Source organism: Penicillium bovifimosum, assembly GCF_028826915.1.
Source record: "Penicillium bovifimosum strain IBT 22155 chromosome Unknown utg000006l_segment0_segment0, whole genome shotgun sequence".
Lineage (NCBI taxonomy): Eukaryota > Fungi > Ascomycota > Eurotiomycetes > Eurotiales > Aspergillaceae > Penicillium > Penicillium bovifimosum.
Genome location: NW_026622715.1, coordinates 2,980,628 through 2,998,040, shown reverse-complemented (window position 1 = coordinate 2,998,040; position 17,413 = coordinate 2,980,628). Strand labels below are relative to the sequence as shown.

Sequence of the window (17,413 nt, the reverse complement as noted above, 5' to 3'; positions counted from 1 at the left end):
GTAACGGATGATTGCGGGGACCGACAGGGCTCGAGGCACGTATGCAGCGGTATGCTGCATGCATCGATATGCAGAGAGAAGCCAGTTGAGTAAATATTGGAAGCGGGATCGATGAGTTTCAAACTGATGTTTACTGGGGTCTGGCCCCTGGGGGTCAAATCGTCAGTATCTATAATGGAAGTGACCTTTGTGGGATTTGATGTCCTTTTCTACACAATAGGTACGCAGTACATCTCCGTACTCCCGACGTCCGTACATATTGTAACCATGGATGTGGCGCTTTATATGTGGCGTCGGAAACATGATTGGGCTCTTTGTTTGCTATGAATACTTGCCTGGTCTAACAAGGAAGCAACTTCGCTAACTAGACCCCGCTACCTCAAGCATTATCTTGTAATTAACACGAGTAACGCTGGCTTGTACTGAACAAGGAAAAGCAGGCACAAATCAGGGCTTCAAATTGCGCAATATCTGGACACCAAGAGTCGTGCTCAGCGAAGTGAGTACCTTCGGGTTGGAACCTGGAAGGTATAAGTGGACACTGAATGAAGTAAGTGAATGACAGAGCTGTAGGTGCACTTGTTTCAAGTTCCTTTATGGTAGGCATGTCCTACGCAGCAATTTCTATCATAGTCATAGCATTCTTTCATGGAGTCTAAGCAGTCGAATTGAGACATCTCTGTTTCTGCACAAGGGATGTCATATCGGGTATTATCCCCGAGTCTCACTTCAAACGAAAGCGCACCGGAAAGACAGCTGACAGACCGTCAATGGGCCAAACGTCTCCAATAATGGAAGAAATGAAGCTCGTCCAAAGGGAAATTTTCTCCGCTGAGTCGATCAGATAATGATGAACACGGGAGGTGGGGTCTGGGATCACCGGCCTGGGACAAGGAACAAACAAACTGCATCGAAGTCGCAACAAACCTCTGCTATCGTCGTAGAATAATCGGAGTAAATACTGACCAAAAAAGTAAAGGAATCGGTTCTATAAGAAGTGACTCAAGTGCATGTAGCGTATGTTGTACTGTGTACGGAGTACAGTGCTAGAGTGAAAAGTCTCGCCACCACGGACCATATCGGAGGTGATTCCGCCCTGGTCATTCGAGCTCCACTGCGTCAGCGCGACTTATCGACGACTCGCATTTTTCACACCTCGGCCCCTCCATCTAACTATCTGTCACTCCCTTTTTTTCACTCATTCATAGGTCTTGATACCTACACATATATTCGAAGCTCGTCCCTTGTCAGTGTGCGGTGCTCTGAGTGAGCGCGCCGCAGATCAGCAAGCCACCGTCATGGGGCTATCTAAGACGAACAGGATCTTGATCCTGCTGGTCATTGATACCGCATTCTTCCTACTTGAGTTAATTACTGGTTAGTATATCTACAGCTTAACTCATTGCGACCGGAGGATACTAACCAGCTTTTCCATAGGTTATGCCGTCCACTCCCTTGCCCTCGTCGCTGATTCCTTCCATATGGTACGCCACCATCCACACATTTACACGCCGACTGAACTGACCGAACTAGTTGAACGATGTTTTATCCCTGTGTGTCGGATTATGGGCTGTGAAAGTAGCGAACCGGGAGACAACCTCCAACACCTACACATATGGCGTGAGTTGACCTCAACGCCAATTTGAAGAACCACCTGACAGTTGGAATTTTGGACAGTGGCAACGAGCAGAGACCCTTGGTGCCTTGGTCAATGGAGTCTTTTTAGTTGCACTTTGCATGTCGATTTTCTTAGAGGCAACTCAGCGGCTGTTTGAACCCCAGGAAGTGCAAAACCCGCGATTTGTTTGCATCGTTGGTTGCTTCGGTCTTGCCTCCAATATTATCGGACTGGCGCTATTCCACGATCACTCTCACGGACCCGGCGGCGGTCACGACCATGGCCATGATCACGACCACGATGAGCATGACCATGATATTGAGGCCGGTGAATACGCTGAGCACGATCACGCACCGATTGCGGAATATGGAGCAGGCACGCCTGGTGCTGGAGGACCTGCAAGCTTGGCCCCGAAAGCTCTCCCTCATGCTACCACGGAACCAGCATCCCCAGCATCCCGCAAACGTCGCGACACCCCGACTCGCGGTTCCAGAAGATACAGCACTTCGACAGGCCGCGGGCTTGTGAGCCCGGCCGACATTCCTGTCCTCCCAGAGAGACTCAGACAGGGGATTATTGCGGCGAGTCAATACCGTGATCAATCGTCTGACTCGGAGAACGGCCACGACGAGGATGAGATCCCATCTGAGCGCTCAGGTCTCTTAAGTCGCCGGGATCGCACCAGGAACTATACCGACGAGGAGGGCGCTCCAATCAAACCCCAAGATGACCACCATGAAGATGTTCACAAATCGCACAACCACGCCCAGCCCAAGCCGAAGGATCAGAAGAAGGGTCACAGCCATGACCTGAACATGCGTGGTGTCTTCCTCCACGTCATGGGAGACGCTCTCGGAAACATTGGTGTGATTGTTTCCGCACTTGTAATCTGGTTGACCGACTACAAATGGCGCTTCTACGTCGACCCGGGCATTTCCCTTGTCATCACACTGATCATTCTTGCTTCCGCGATTCCATTGTGCAAAGCTGCTTCGCGTATCCTTCTGCAGGCCGTGCCTCCCGGTATGAGTATCGACCATATCAAGGAGGATATTGAGCGACTCCCCGGCGTCATTGGCTCGCACCACTTGCACGTTTGGCAACTGAGCGACACCAAGATTGTGGCTTCAATCCATCTCCAAGTGGACACCGAGATAAAGGGCGAAGGCTCCGATAGGTACATGCGCCTGGCCAGACAGGTCAGACGCTGTCTTCATGCCTACGGTATCCACTCTTCCACTATTCAGCCCGAGTTCGCCCCCGATAGTGATGTCGAAGACGATGGCCAACCCTCAGCCTCGCGGGGAACCGATGAGCAAGTTCCCAGCCGTGCTGCCAGCGTTCGGGATGGTGATCCACAGGCATGCCTTCTCGAATGTGACGAGAACTGCGCACGAGGAGGCCAGTGTTGCCCCAAAAAGTGAACGTGATAAATCATGACTTGAGTACTCATCCACTTTCCATTCTCATTCTTTACCCTCTGTCCCCTTGGCCTTAGAACATTATACCTACACTCTCACCATCCTGATACCATCCTTTTCCTATGACCTATCTTTATCACGCCCACTTTTGTCCACCTCATCCCCCATTGGTCCAGCTGGTTTCCAGAAGTGTTCTCACGGGTAATCGGTTTCCTTCTAAGGGACGATGAGACATCTGGATATAATTACGCTGCACTCTCTAGACTTACCTGCATGTACTTTCTACTATTCCTAATGCAAGATCTGTAAAATACTACTAGCCTTGAACAGTACACAGTACTTCTAAATTTAGCTCCTTAACTAAACAATGGGCTAGCCCATGGCCTGCACGTGACCACCCCATGTCCGTGATCGACACATCTCGACCCGAAGCTTAACCAATTGCCAAAACCCCTGGTTCCATACTGAACACCATGACATGAACTTTTCTTTTTCTGATTATTCGCCAGTCATTCTTTCATTTCTTTTTCCGTATGTGCGAAGCATGACCTATCATTCCTTTTGTTAAACACCAGCCCCGTCGTCTTGTCCGGGGTCGAGCCACCTTGTCACTTAGCATCGGTATTAAGCTAAGCCAAACATGACATTTGCCTACCCGCGCAACTCGGGCGCTTCTACCCTCCCATCCTTCAGTCAATATCAGCCCTCAAGGCCTCGAAATCTCTTCACCCGCGCGTGGGACACCATCCCTTCAGCAGCAAAACAATGGCTTCCCGTTCGGAGTATCAGCCGAGGAGTTGCCCGAGCGAAGGCTGAGGGGATCAAGATAACAGCAATGAAGCTTGCCAAACGGACTTTCACAATCCCCAATGCAATTATCTTGCTATGGATGTTCTCCATTCGGTGGGGTGAACGGACGGTGTTTGAGGACAGCATCAACAAGTGCCTCTGGGACAGCTGGGAGGAATGGGTAAGTCGACAGTGGCACCTCTGACAATTGATATCTCTTGCCCTAGCTGGTACTGACAGTAGTCGCTCTATAGCCCCAAGACGCGGTGCCACATCACATTGCCTTTGTCGCCGATCCTCAACTTGTGGATCCCCACACATACCCCGGTCGACCATGGCCTTTGTCGACGTTAACAGTGAAATACACAGACCAATATATGCGACGGTCATTTTCCTTGATACAAGATCACCTCGAGCCGGACTCAGTGCTGTTTCTTGGTGACCTTTTCGATGGCGGCCGAGAATGGGCCACAGCTACGAGTAGCAGCCCGGAACAACGGTGGAAAAAGTACAAGGATCCTTTCTGGAAGAGGGAATATGGTCGCTTCATCAAAATATTTGTAGATCCGTGGGAGAAGCAACGGTCGCCGCCTGTGGATGATCGCGGCCGTAGGATGATTGCAAGCTTGCCTGGCAATCATGATCTCGGATTCGGCAATGGCGTTCAGGTGCCAGTCCGCAATCGATTTGAGTCCTTCTTCGGGAGCACGAACCGTGTCGATGTTATCGGAAACCACACTTTCGTTTCAGTGGATGCTCCCTCGCTGAGCGCGATGGATCAGCCCGATCCATTGACAGGTAGCTCCCCAACCGCCAGCGACGAGCATCGCTCACTGCGCCCGATCTGGAAAGATGCAGATGACTTTTTGGACAAGATGGCGATCCACAAGGCCAAGGCGGAGACGAATGAGCTGCGGATGCTACAAAACCAGGACGAGGGACACCGTATGTTCGATTACCGCGTTGTCGATGCCGTGGAGCCCGTCATCCAGCATAAGTCAGAGCCAGTGAGCGCGGGATTTCCTACCATCCTTCTCACCCATATTCCGCTCTATCGCAAGCCAGCAACTCCTTGTGGCCCTCTGCGCGAGCGCTACCCGCCGTCTTCATCCGACGAGGAACTACAAGAAGATGAGCCTAACGCTCTGAAAATTACTGGAGGCTACCAGTACCAGAATGTTTTGACGCAAACCATTTCCACAGAACTGGTTTCAAAAGCAGGACCCAACGTTGTCCAGGTCTACTCTGGTGACGACCATGACTACTGTGAAGTCTTACACCGGGAGTTCAACGGCTCCCCAAATGAGATTACAGTCAAGAGCTTCTCCTGGGCAATGGGAGTCCGCCACCCAGGCTTTATGCTCACCAGTCTCTGGAACCCAATTGATCCCAAGACAGGCAAAGCCATTCAAGATGGATCACCACCAACCATTCAAAACCATCTCTGCATCCTCCCCGACCAGTTGGGGATCTTCATCCACTATCTAACCATCCTTGGCCTGAGCGTCTGCGTTCTCCTCATCCGTTCCATCTACCTTGTCCTCTCCTCCCCCGAGCCATCCCCATCCGGCGCTCTCCTCCCCCTCTCCGAGCGCCGTTCCCCACACCACCAACATCACACCTCCGGCGCATCCAGTTCAACCCTCACATCGCCGGGTGGCTTAGCTAGCCGCGGTGTCTTGGCAGCATCTGCCCGCTATCCGGGCACTACATCCCCGCAAGATGCTTATCAGGGTCCCGACGATGATTTCGGCGGCTCCTCAAAAAGCAGAAGTGCATGGCGCCCCGCCTCGGGTATCCGCTCTCACTCCACGGCGTCCCTCATCGCGCGGGAATTGTACAAATCCATGAAGCATGTGGCGCAGGTGGTACTGGTTGTGTATTTCATCCTGATCTGGCGCTGGTAGCTGGTCCAGCGGTTCAAATGTTTCTTCAGCGAGCATAGATATAATAAACATGCATCCACAGACTAGCGTATTTGAGAATCCCCCAAATAGCCTTGATTGATCGTGTGATCACTGATCAGGCTGTTTTAGCATCAATTTTTCTTAACCGAGAAAAGAGGCATCCACCTTGGAAGTTTTAATTTAGCCTGGTCGAATTGCGCCACATCTCGCTAAACATCGCCGAGGGGCAAAATCTCGTCCGATCCCGAGACCTCCCAGGCGGCAGGCACCAGACAATGGCCCGATGATTTCCCGGGAAAAACACCGGGATAAGTGAACGTCGGGTTGTGCGTCCAATCCGCGCCTCGGGAAAAATAGCGCACTTGCACTAGCCTCTCGCCAAGGATTGGGCGCCGGCCGTGGACTCTTGTTTTTCAGCCACATACGACAATAGTTGCAGAAGGATATTGATGAGGATAGCAATTGTATTTTGTTGCTTAACTAGCTGTGCATTTCAAGTGTTTACGAAATTCTGAAAATGGAAAACGCGGGATCCAGACATGGCCACACGGGATGTGTGTGCTGGGATGGGGAAGTGATCAATTGTCATAGTCGATCTCTTACGGACATTGGTCGAGGCAAAACTGCGGGACCATGCTTATGCTGGTTTACCTGAGACCTTCTCAAACTTGTCTCCGGTGAGCAAAGCAGACAGCGGTACCTTCAACTCGTCATGACATTGCCGATCGAGTGTTGCCGTTGGACCCTGTTGGTTATTGGCTGTTCGCTCTGGTCTCGGGCGTTGACAGGTCTGGGGAAATACTGGATCGCTTGGAGTCTGGAGTGAGGGGAAAATGTGGGAAAAACCTGGAGGTGAAATTTTCTCCCTTTTAGGGTTTCGTGAGGATTGTCTTCCCTGTTCGTGTCGCCCGGTCTTGTGTAAATCATTATTTACATCACTGTTTACATCTTTTTTTACGTACTTAACTATTATGTATGCCAATGAAAAAACCAATCAATCTAAACCAAGAACCGAAAAGAAAAACGCCGAAACCCCCAGAAACATCGGACTGATGTGGGAAAACAGACAGCCGTCTTTCTGGTCATTTTCCCGATGCGGGACGCCGATGCCGATCGGCATTGGCTCAACTCGGGGGCCCCCGTTTTCGGCACCAAACAACACAATTTCCCCATGTCATGTGCCGCATTCCAGACCTATTTCCGTCCCAATTGCCTCCAAGAAATCATAAAATACACCGGGAGTAGCCTTGCCACAATCTAAATCAATCTCAAAACCACATTCCAATCACAACATGCGGTGCAATCCCGCCCCTATTGCGGTGCGGGATGAACGGGGAAACAAAACGACGCCCGATGCGAAACCTTCTCGAACAAATTCGGGTCGGCCTGAGCCAATTTACCCATGTGACCAATAACCACCGGGAGACATAGTATGAACTCCACTGCTTTTCGAGTCGGGATTGGCTCGTTCGATTTACCTCCGGTCCGATCCATAACCCCAGGCTCGAAAGCATGCTGGCAAAACTAGGGAATGGGGCGTTTTTAGTCAATGCTATCTTTGGATTGGATGCTGTTGCTTGTCTCGGGTTCTCCGGACTGTTTTCAGGATTTTTTTTCTCTGCTATTCCCCGGGTCGGGGTCGGCCTGGGGTTGGCCATGTGGTTGAGGGTTGGGGACTGGGGAAGTACAAATAGGGAGACGATGTCTCTGGGTTTTCTGTTGATTTTTTTGTTTCTACTGAGCCTCCCATATATCCATTTCTCCTAATACGGATATACTTCATACTTGATTGATATATACACCCTCAATTGGCTTTGCTTCTCTGATCACACTACACATTCACAATGGGCTTCCGTCTGAAGAAGCCCGATGATGCCGTGGGTTCTGCTACCCCGGCCATCTTGATCGGATTGTTCGTGGCATTCGGTGGTGTCCTCTTCGGGTATGTGTAATTCTGATCTATACTTTCATTGGCAATAAGTCTAACATCCATCTAGATATGACACAGGTACCATCAGCGGTATCCTCGCCATGAAGTACTGGCGACAGACATTCTCAACCGGCTATATCAACCAGGTTGATCACTTGCCCGACGTCACATCCTCAGAATCCTCCATGATTGTCTCTCTCCTGTCCGCAGGTACCTTCTTCGGTGCCCTCGGCGCCGCCCCTATTGCCGATCACTTTGGTCGTCGCCTGGGTATGATTCTGGATTGCTTCGTGTTCGTCTTCGGAGTCATCCTGCAAACCGCTGCTACCTCCATTCCCCTCTTCGTGGCCGGCCGCTTCTTCGCCGGTCTCGGTGTTGGTCTCCTCTCGGCCACTATCCCCCTCTACCAATCCGAGACAGCCCCTAAATGGATCCGTGGTACCATTGTCGGTGCTTACCAGCTCGCCATCACACTCGGCTTGCTGCTCGCTGCCATCGTCAACAATTCCACCAAGGACCGCAATGACACCGGCAGCTACCGCATCCCCATCGCTATCCAGTTTGCTTGGGCTATCATTCTCGTCGTCGGCATGATCCTTCTTCCTGAAACCCCCCGTTTCCTGATCAAGAAGGACCGCTACGAAGACGCCACTAAGGCCCTTGCCCGTCTCCGTCGCATTGACGTCAACGATCCCGACCTCGTCGCCGAACTCGCTGAGATCCAGGCCAACCACGAGTTCGAGGTGAGCCTCGGAACGGCTTCCTACCTCGAGATCCTCAAGGGTTCTCTCGGCAAGCGTCTGGCAACCGGCTGCGCCGTCCAGGGTCTCCAACAACTCGCTGGATGCAACTTCATCTGTACGTTTCATTCCTCACCACTATTTCCCTTTCCCTCAAAACCCACCAACTAACAGAAACTGCAGTCTACTACGGCACAACCTTCTTCCAAAACTCCGGAATCCAAAACTCCTTCGTCATCACCCTGATCACCAACATCATCAACGTCGTCTCCACATTCCCCGGCCTCTACATGGTCGAGAAATGGGGTCGTCGCCCACTTCTCCTCTTCGGTGCCATCGGCATGTGCGTTTCCCAGCTCATCGTCGCAATCGTCGGCACAGCCGTCGACTCCGACGTCTCAAACAAAGTCCTCATCGCCTTCGTCTGCATCTACATCTTCTTCTTCGCCAGTACCTGGGGCCCCGTCGCCTGGGTCGTCACCGGAGAACTCTTCCCCCTCAAGGCCCGTGCCAAGTGTCTCTCCATCACCGTCGCCACAAACTGGCTGCTCAACTGGGCGATCGCCTATGCCACGCCGTACCTGGTAAACAGCGGACCTGGAAATGCCAACCTCAAGAGCAAGGTGTTCTTCATCTGGGGTGGATGCTGTGCTATCTGCGCTATCTTTGTTTACACTTGTATCTATGAGACCAAGGGTCTTTCGCTTGAGCAGGTTGATGAGCTCTATGCTAAGGTTCCTCGTGCTTGGAACTCGGTTGGTTGGGTGCCTTCGGTTAATTATACTGATGTGCGCGATGTTGCGGCTAAGAAGTCCGGTGATCTGGCCCAGCTTGAGATTGATGCTGGCGAGAAGAGGGCTGAGGGTGCTATGCATCTTGAGAGTGTTGGTGCTAAGGCTGATGTCTGATTTGTTAAGGCCCAAGGGATATTGTGCGATGTTTTATGATTGTTTTGGTTTGCTTTGAGCGGGGCTCGTATGGCTTTTGTGTGTTTGATAGACTTTCTTTCGTTGTGATATCTATGTCTCTTGCATTGGGATAGAATATAATGATTTACTACCTCTCAGGATGAAGTTTTACCTCCTAGGCAGCCCCTAGCCCCGGTAGTGGCCTGAATATGCAGGCTACCAAACGGCCTCCGACCAGTTGACCGCCAGTCTTGGAACTTCCATCTCATGGCCCATCATATCCCATCTTCTTACAGGAAAAGAGATCTAGCAGTACGCCTTCGTCTGAAGTTCGTCAGCTCCATCTACTGAAAGTTTACATAGCGAGTCATCAAATTTTACCCAAGGTTGACGCGAAATAACTCCATGAATTAGGTACCTGGCAATCTTAGCACATTCTCACAAGTCACATCGTGATTCCTTATTTCTTCTCTCACTGCGGAGAAATCAACTCCGCAAAATGGACTTGTCTCTATTCTGTCAAAACAATCTTCTCTATACCCAGGAAAACTTATCCAGATACCAACCTGGGGGATACCATCCAGTCAACCTCGGAGATACCTTCAAGAATGGCCGCTACGAAATCCATCACAAGTTAGGCTGGGGCGGGTTTTCCACAGTATGGCTTGCAAAAGACATAAAGTCAGTGGAAGGACTTGAGCAGCTCCGCCCCATTTAAACTAACATCAAACCAGCCATAACCAATGGGTCTCGTTGAAAATAATGACGGCAAACTCATCAGTATCCTCCGAACTGCAGAATCTGAAGCTTCTTGAAGAACAGTCCGGTGGAATTCTTTCTTCCCGTTATATTGTCCAGCTCATTGACCACTTCACCCATGATGGCCCTAACGGAGCCCACCAATGTCTTGTATTCGAATTGCTTGGGCCGACTGTCGATGAAGTCCTTGCAGATTACTCTAGTGTGCACGATGAGCTCGAACCGGAGATCATTCTGCGAATGTCTAAGCAGCTTTTGAGAGCTATCAGGTTTATTCATGGTGCCGGCATGTGCCATGGGGGTGAGTGCATGTTCCGTCTGCATTTGAGTATCTTATTGCTGATTTGCTTAGATATCAACGGCCGGAATATCGCGTTTAGCTGCACTCAGTTGTCGACCACAACCGAGGAAGGGCTGTTCGATGTCATTGGACCTCCGGAAATTGAGCCGTTGGCCTATATTGGTGGCTCACCGCTAGAACACGGATTGCCGTCACAGCTGATAAAGGCAGCAGAATGGGTTAATTGGATAGACGAAGATGACGAAGATATCCGCCTCCTTGATATTGGGGAGAGCTTTCTTCAAGGGGAGGAGCCGGAAACGTTAGCTCAGCCTGGATCCTTGCGAGTTCCCGAAACGATCTTCATGGATTCCTTTGATTACCGCGTCGATCTATGGCGTGTAGGTTGCATGGTAGGTCAAGGCTTTTCCATGTTTTGCAGTCAAGGTACTTATCAATGTGGGTGCTCTAGATTTACTATTTCTTGTTCAGAAAGTATCCATTCTGGTATCTCGGAGAAGATGAGGCGCTTGTCTTCCAGATGATAGATCTTGTGGGAAGTCTACCGGCCGAATGGGAGTCTCAGTGGGAATCGATGCAGGCGCAATCTACCCACGACCTGAAACAGGAAGAACAAGGTAAGTTGCCCGACATACTGTTAGGATTCTGTACTAATATAGTGCAAAGAGTGTGAAATCCCAAGGCTTGAACGCGAGTTCGCAGAAAGCGTGCACCATCCAGATCTCCAACCTCTACTACAAGTGACTCGAGGATTGATGCGGTTTTTACCATCCAGTCGCATTACCGCGGACGAGGCACTGAACTTGATCTGCGACACAAGTAAAACAGAATGACTTCGTATCGAGCATCAGATGCTTTTATCTGCGTTGATTCAAGGATCCTTTTCAGCACGGGCAGTGATTCTCGTTAATATTAGCAAACAAGCAAACAAGCCCTTCAACTGCGTATGTACTTACTAATATCTTACCCAATCTCCGATCAAATCCAGACAACCTTTTCTATGTTCGTGATAAGTCAAGCTCCTGCCCCACACCACGGGCAGATCCCGATACCCGCAGTGGAACACCGGTAAGCCGGAAGCCCGGACTCCGGAGTCGCCCTTCTGACATCATGAGTAGAAGCACAACACTCTTCGCCATTCAATTCCCTTCACCTTACAAAATACTTACTAGAAACTGTCATATATGAACATAATCATCGCTTTTGTGCCATCCTTTTGTAATATACGCCAATCCCACTCTGTGCCCCCCGCTAGCTCGAACCCGCCTCACCCGACTCGGCCCTACATCAGGCCGATATCCGTAGAATGGCTTCCGCAGCGCCGCCTGCTGCGAGGACCCTATCCCACCGTCATGAGTCCATCCAATCAGACGACTGGCCCGAGGACATCAACGCTCCGCCCGCACGACATGGAGACCACAAGCAGTTCACCGGAGACGGCCTAAATACCGGCGTCCGAGTCCTAAGTTCGTGATCACGCCCAGCTTGTACAGCTTGTAGGATATGGCTAACATCACGAAACTCCGGTAGGCGACGGCCGACTCGACATAAACATCAACGAAAACCGCCCCAGCATCGCCGGTATACTGAATCGGATCCAGCAGACACCCGCGCCATCAGACCTAGAAGATCTAGCAGAACAAGAAACACCCGAGCCAATACCCAAAGGCTCAGGACAAGATTTCCCACTGCGCATGAATATCGTCATCCAAGTCATCGGGTCACGCGGTGATATCCAACCATTCGTTGCGCTAGGAAAAGAGTTGAAAGCCCATGGTCACCGCGTGCGACTTGCGACACATCTCGCCTTCCGCGAGTTCGTCCTCGAGGGTGGACTAGAATTTTTCTGTATTGGGGGCGATCCGGAGGAGCTTATGGCATTCATGGTGCAGAATCCTTCACTGCTACCGGCATTCAGAACGATTCGCAGTGGTGCTATTCAGAAGCGGCGAAGGGAGATGAAGGAGATTATATATGGATGTTGGAAATCGTGTATTGAGACTGGTGATGGGACGGATCTGCATCAGATTAAGGATGACTTGTGGAGTGATGCGGTGGATTATCGCCGTCGGCCGTTTGTTGCTGATGCTATTATAGCTAACCCGCCTAGCTTGGCTCATATTCATTGTGCGCAGCGGTTGGGAATTCCGCTGCATATGATGTTTACGTGAGTATTCCTGTGTTGCAAGTGAGCTGGCTACATTCTGACGGAATATCTCCAGAATGCCGTGGACGCCGACGCAGTTTTTCCCGCATCCTTTGGCTGTTCTTCATCAGCAGGGTTGCAAGCCGACAGTCGCAAATTTCGTTTCTTATGCTGTTGTTGATATGATGATTTGGGAGGGGTTGGGTGATCTTGTTAATTCATGGCGGAAGAAATGTCTTGCATTGGATGAATTGGATTCGATCACGGCACCGAGCTTGATCCATCGCCTTCGAGTTCCTTGCTCATATCTTTGGTATGTCTGGACACGGTCAGAGTTGAAATCTTCACTAAATAATCGTCTCCAGGTCACCCTCGATACTACGCAAGCCACGCGACTGGCCAGAACACATCGATATCTGCGGGTTCAGCGTACTCCCAGCCAAATCAGACTACAAGCCCCCTAAGGAGATCGAAGATTTCCTGAATGCAGGACCTACTCCACTCTACGTTGGATTTGGCTCTATTGTGGTTGACGATCAAATCAAACTTACCCGAATTGTCTTCGAAGCAATCCAAAACTCCGGCCAGCGCGCAATTGTCTCAAAAGGCTGGGGCAATCTCGGCGTCGACGAGGTAGATGTACCAGACAACATCCTCATCATCGGCAGTGTACCGCACGACTGGCTGTTCACGCGAGTGTCATGTGTGATCCACCATGGTGGTGCGGGCACCACGGCCGCAGGTCTTGCGCTCGGGCGTCCGACTATCATCGTTCCTTTCTTTGGAGACCAGCAATTCTGGGGAGGAATTGTCGCCCACGCAGGAGCCGGGCCGACACCAATTCCCCACAAGCAACTCACAGTCGAGAAGCTGACTGATGCCATTGAAATGGCGCTGCATCAATCGACTCAAGAAAGAGCACAAGAAATTTCAAGGAAGATGCAGGAAGAATCGGGAGTGCGGGATGGAGTACGCAGCTTCCATCGACACCTCAACTTGAATTCTCTACGATGCTCTATATGTCCCAATCTCCCTGCTGTGTGGCACGTCAAGCAAACCCGCATTGCGCTAAGTGCATTTGCTGCGACTGTCCTAGTTGAAACGGGCCGACTAAAGCCGGACGACGTTGTTTTGTAAGTCTGTTCCTCAAGGTATTGAAGACTCTCTAACCAACTGGCCCAGAAACCGAGCCGTAGAATACGACACATACCGCGATCCTGTCGGCCCAATAAGCGCAGGAGCCCAAGTGCTAGTTGGCGCCATTGCAAACTTTGTAACCGGAATCGGCGAACTTCCGTACGACATGCTCTCTGACATTGTCTCCGCAGGTCGTGCAATAGGACATCCTATCCACCACGACCACACTTCAAAAAAATGTGCATGGAAGAAGCAGCGAAAAAGAAGCCGGGTGTCGAGCACAGGTAGTGAAGAGGAAGAGTTCCATGAGAGCCCCGAGTATCAGCCTGAGAGGGCACAGGGAAGCAGTGAGACAATGACAATGAGCACTGATGATGACACTGAAACAAACGATTTTACCTCGAGCTCCATCGCCCACGAGCGAAGCTTACAGCTCGAAAGGACACAATCGATGAGTTGTGCGGAATCAACGAAGCCCGGGGGTGCTATCTATGAAATCCGCACTCACGGCAGTCGAATGTCGAAGAAGCTTCTCAAGACCATTATATGGCTCCCTACAGACCTGACACTCAGTCTGTCGAAGGGATTCCACAATGCGCCAAAGTTATATCACGATCCGATGGTCAAGGATATGCCGAAGGTTATCGGCTTCCGCAGTGGCCTTTCTGCGGCTGGAGTGGTTCGTATTTTGGCCGAAACAAGGAAGTGGATTGGTCGTACTAACCATTGATATAGGAGTTCCGAGATGGCTTCTACTACGGCATTACAGGCTTGGTCACGCAGCCTAGATACGGATACCAGCATGAGGGCGCAAAAGGTATGGTGAAGGGGGTTGGGAAGGGAGTTTGTGGTGTTTTCTTCAAGCCACCGGCAGGTATGCTTTTCCTCATTCGCCATGCGTCTGTTGATTGTTCCTTCTCTATACAGAGCTAAACTAACTTGCTGAACCTTAGGGCTATGGGGGCTAGCTGGGTATCCTCTAGTTGGGCTTCGCAGGAAGCTGCAAACATCGCTAGGCAAGATTCAGGATCGTCAAATTGTCGAATCTCGGATAGCACAAGGGCTTGAAGAGATGCGGGCGTCGACTGCGGATGACCGCGCAGAGGTTGCTAGGGCATGGCGTCTTATCGAGGAAGATTTTAACGTTAGTTACTGAGGTCTTATTGACCTTCAACGAGACATCTGCACATTACCAATGTTGTTATCATGTACAACGACAAAAGCGGATTGCATTTGACGTACATATCATTTCATAGCAAATTGATGTGAATATTCCACTTCAACCTGCATTACCACCCTCGGCCACAAGAGCAAGTAACGCAAGGAGCACCGTTCTCTTCTGCCACTCACCAAGTATCATACAGACAGCCGTCGCCATAACCAGATCATACAATCGAGTCTCCCTCACATCACGCTCCTCCTCCAAAGTAGAAGAATTCAGACTCTGTTCCAGCTCAGAAACAACATTATCAAAAACCCAAAGCTGTCCGAATTTCCGACACGCGAAACTCGGCGTATAATGCGCAACAAGACGTCCATTCCCCCAACCGGGCATTCTAGCAATTAACTTGAGATGATGGAACGGCATGAATATCTTCGCCCATTTATTATCCGGATAAACGTCCCTCGTTCCTTCCCAGATGAACTCGATATTAGCGTACTCAAAGGCGTACCGTCTCGGATGCGTGGAGAAGGGAGAAGTCCAGTTCAAGCGAACTGCTTCTTCAGCAACGGCCGGTTGTGGTCTTGGTGACAAGGCAGCGGAGTATGAAGGAGGGGAAGCTTTGATATCAGTCGGATTCAGCTGTTTCTCGCTTTCAGCGGTGTCCGTCGTATGTCCGATTTCAGGACCAGCTCTGCTCTCCCCCTTTCCCTTCTCCTTTTCCATTCTCCTCCTCTCATTAACCTCCCGATGATAAACCTTCCCACTCTCCCCCCAAACCCTCCAACCACGGACTCTATACCCCTTCAACGCGCGATCATCATTCATCATATTATTAGGATTACTCCGACATTCCCACCTAACAACACCCCTAGGATCAAGCACACCCTTCAATACATCCCCAAACTGCAAGATCCAGTTTCTCCAAAGGACCCCGCATTTCAGTATGCAGATCGGTGGCCCATCTTTCCTGTTCCCGCGTCGGAGAGTCCGCGGTGCGTTGTGGAATAGTAGTGTCGGGTGGTGTACGAAATAGCTGTTTGTTTCGTTGGCTGGTTCGGGGGTTTCCTTGTGTTTGGATCCGAACTCTTTCTTTGCGTTTATAAATGGCGTTATGGTCATGTGCGAGTCGCTTTTGTGGTAGATGTGCCAGATTGAGAGGCGGTGGCGGGTAGAGAGGGTGTCTAAGAGAGACATTTGTGGAGATGTTGGGGTTTGGGATGGAGAGTGTGTAAGCACTGAGATGCTATGTGCCATGAAAGGGTGTCTAATGTTGTTTCTTCTTAAATACGAGAACGTCCTTGATGCCAAGACATGCTAAGGGGCAGTGCCCCAGTGGAGCACGTGGGTTATGCTTCGGGCACAACAGGATGGAAACTGACCCAAAGCCATATCTGATTCGATCAGGTTATGTGATGTTGAGGCTGTGCATGATAGAAGTTCAAGCCGGCAATCGGCACCGTTCTACATAACAATAACCACCTACGCATCAGACAGGATGTATCCGATAAGGGTAAACATGCAGGGAGATAAGGCTGAATAGGGCTGCATACTTCCGATCTATCTAGATCTGCTTATGCGTCGCAACGGTAACCCACTGATGCTGCTTCTCACTGAACACCTCACAAGTAGGCGCAGCGACCGTATCAAACAACGAAGCCTTCAGGAAAAGCTTCCCAGGCGCCTTGGGGGTCTTGGTATACACCGGGCTGTGATATTCGTTAGCTATACTCATCATGTACAGGCCATCCACCTCAACATACCTGCCGCATTTGGAGCAGAAATAGCGCTGTGAAGAGTCGCATATTAGTTTCGTTTCGTTTTCCAAGCAACTTATAATGCATGACATTGGATAAGGTACGAGATAATTGCTCACCTTTACAAGATTCCCACTAAAAGCCTTGGTATCCTCATACACCTTCAATGATGATTCCGAGTCTTCGAGGGTCACTGAATCCTCGTCGACGAAGTAGTTGAGGGAGAATGCTGGGTTTGCGTCATTAGCAAGTGTGTGGGTTGCTTGTGAGAATGAACGTACCACTTCCACCGGCGCGTTTGCAGGAATTGCTTTATATTAGTTAGTCTGAGGATCGGATAGACTGCCCGTGGGTAGACTCGTACCAATGGCAGATAGCTGTGTTGTCGGGTTGCTCCGGAAGAGTAATGCGAATGCTCTCGCAATTGCAGTGGCCTTGGTATGACATATCTGATTGGGTCGGTACCTAGAGATAGGCTTTTGTATCTATAGAGACGAGTTGAGTGCCCTGGTAGAATGACAGGAAGTGGAAGATTCGTGCAGGGGATCGGAATATGTACGTGAGAAGCGCGGAATTGAGAGTCGTTCATTCCGTCCTGAACTACGCTAAGTGACGTCAAAGTGTTCGGATGAGAATTTACTGTCTTCTTTGGGTTCTTTCATATACAACGTTGGAATGTGTAAGGAAGAACAGGGCGATTGAGGCGATGTCTCTTAATCCAGTCCTGAGGGCTCTAGAGAGCACTGAGCATGAAGGTTGGATTTAGACGTACGGGTCAAGATCGTTCCTATTACTTGTGATCGATGGACAATGTCGAGTCTCTGCTTAAATAGAGACA

The 17,413-nt window shown here is 50.4% G+C and overlaps 7 protein-coding genes across 7 annotated transcripts; 5 read left to right on the top strand and 2 right to left on the bottom strand.

Moving 5' to 3' along the window:
• Nucleotides 1-1,298: 1,298 nt before the first annotated feature.
• Nucleotides 1,299-3,042, top strand: N7515_008780 (cation diffusion facilitator family transporter; the record flags this gene model as incomplete). Its single annotated transcript, XM_056669524.1, has 4 exons — nt 1,299-1,377; nt 1,438-1,484; nt 1,534-1,620; nt 1,678-3,042. 4 exons carry the CDS (start codon nt 1,299-1,301, stop codon nt 3,040-3,042), a joined length of 1,578 nt encoding a protein of 525 aa, XP_056519354.1.
• Nucleotides 3,043-3,679: 637 nt separating this feature from the next.
• On the top strand, nt 3,680-5,735 carry N7515_008779 (putative manganese ion homeostasis (Fr); the record flags this gene model as incomplete). Its single annotated transcript, XM_056669523.1, has 2 exons — nt 3,680-4,009; nt 4,083-5,735. 2 exons carry the CDS (start codon nt 3,680-3,682, stop codon nt 5,733-5,735), a joined length of 1,983 nt encoding a protein of 660 aa, XP_056519353.1.
• Nucleotides 5,736-7,579: 1,844 nt separating this feature from the next.
• On the top strand, nt 7,580-9,313 carry N7515_008778 (sugar porter family MFS transporter; the record flags this gene model as incomplete). Its single annotated transcript, XM_056669522.1, has 3 exons — nt 7,580-7,677; nt 7,733-8,523; nt 8,589-9,313. 3 exons carry the CDS (start codon nt 7,580-7,582, stop codon nt 9,311-9,313), a joined length of 1,614 nt encoding a protein of 537 aa, XP_056519352.1.
• A 499-nt stretch (nt 9,314-9,812) lies between these two features.
• On the top strand, nt 9,813-11,206 carry N7515_008777 (uncharacterized protein; the record flags this gene model as incomplete). The annotated part of the gene is made up of 5 exons (XM_056669521.1): nt 9,813-9,994; nt 10,048-10,373; nt 10,425-10,765; nt 10,825-10,990; nt 11,040-11,206. The coding sequence occupies 5 exons, from the start codon at nt 9,813-9,815 to the stop codon at nt 11,204-11,206; spliced, it is 1,182 nt and encodes a 393-aa protein (XP_056519351.1).
• A 473-nt stretch (nt 11,207-11,679) lies between these two features.
• N7515_008776 (putative UDP-glucose,sterol transferase) lies at nt 11,680-14,812 on the top strand (the record flags this gene model as incomplete). Its single annotated transcript, XM_056669520.1, has 7 exons — nt 11,680-11,839; nt 11,904-12,540; nt 12,596-12,832; nt 12,885-13,652; nt 13,702-14,335; nt 14,392-14,530; nt 14,610-14,812. 7 exons carry the CDS (start codon nt 11,680-11,682, stop codon nt 14,810-14,812), a joined length of 2,778 nt encoding a protein of 925 aa, XP_056519350.1.
• A 123-nt stretch (nt 14,813-14,935) lies between these two features.
• N7515_008775 (uncharacterized protein) lies at nt 14,936-16,015 on the bottom strand (the record flags this gene model as incomplete). Its single annotated transcript, XM_056669519.1, has 1 exon — nt 14,936-16,015. The coding sequence occupies one exon, from the start codon at nt 16,013-16,015 to the stop codon at nt 14,936-14,938; it is 1,080 nt and encodes a 359-aa protein (XP_056519349.1).
• Nucleotides 16,016-16,382: 367 nt separating this feature from the next.
• N7515_008774 (GFA family protein) lies at nt 16,383-17,022 on the bottom strand (the record flags this gene model as incomplete). The annotated part of the gene is made up of 5 exons (XM_056669518.1): nt 16,383-16,527; nt 16,582-16,607; nt 16,695-16,804; nt 16,857-16,885; nt 16,940-17,022. The coding sequence occupies 5 exons, from the start codon at nt 17,020-17,022 to the stop codon at nt 16,383-16,385; spliced, it is 393 nt and encodes a 130-aa protein (XP_056519348.1).
• Between the last annotated feature and the right edge of the window lie 391 nt (nt 17,023-17,413).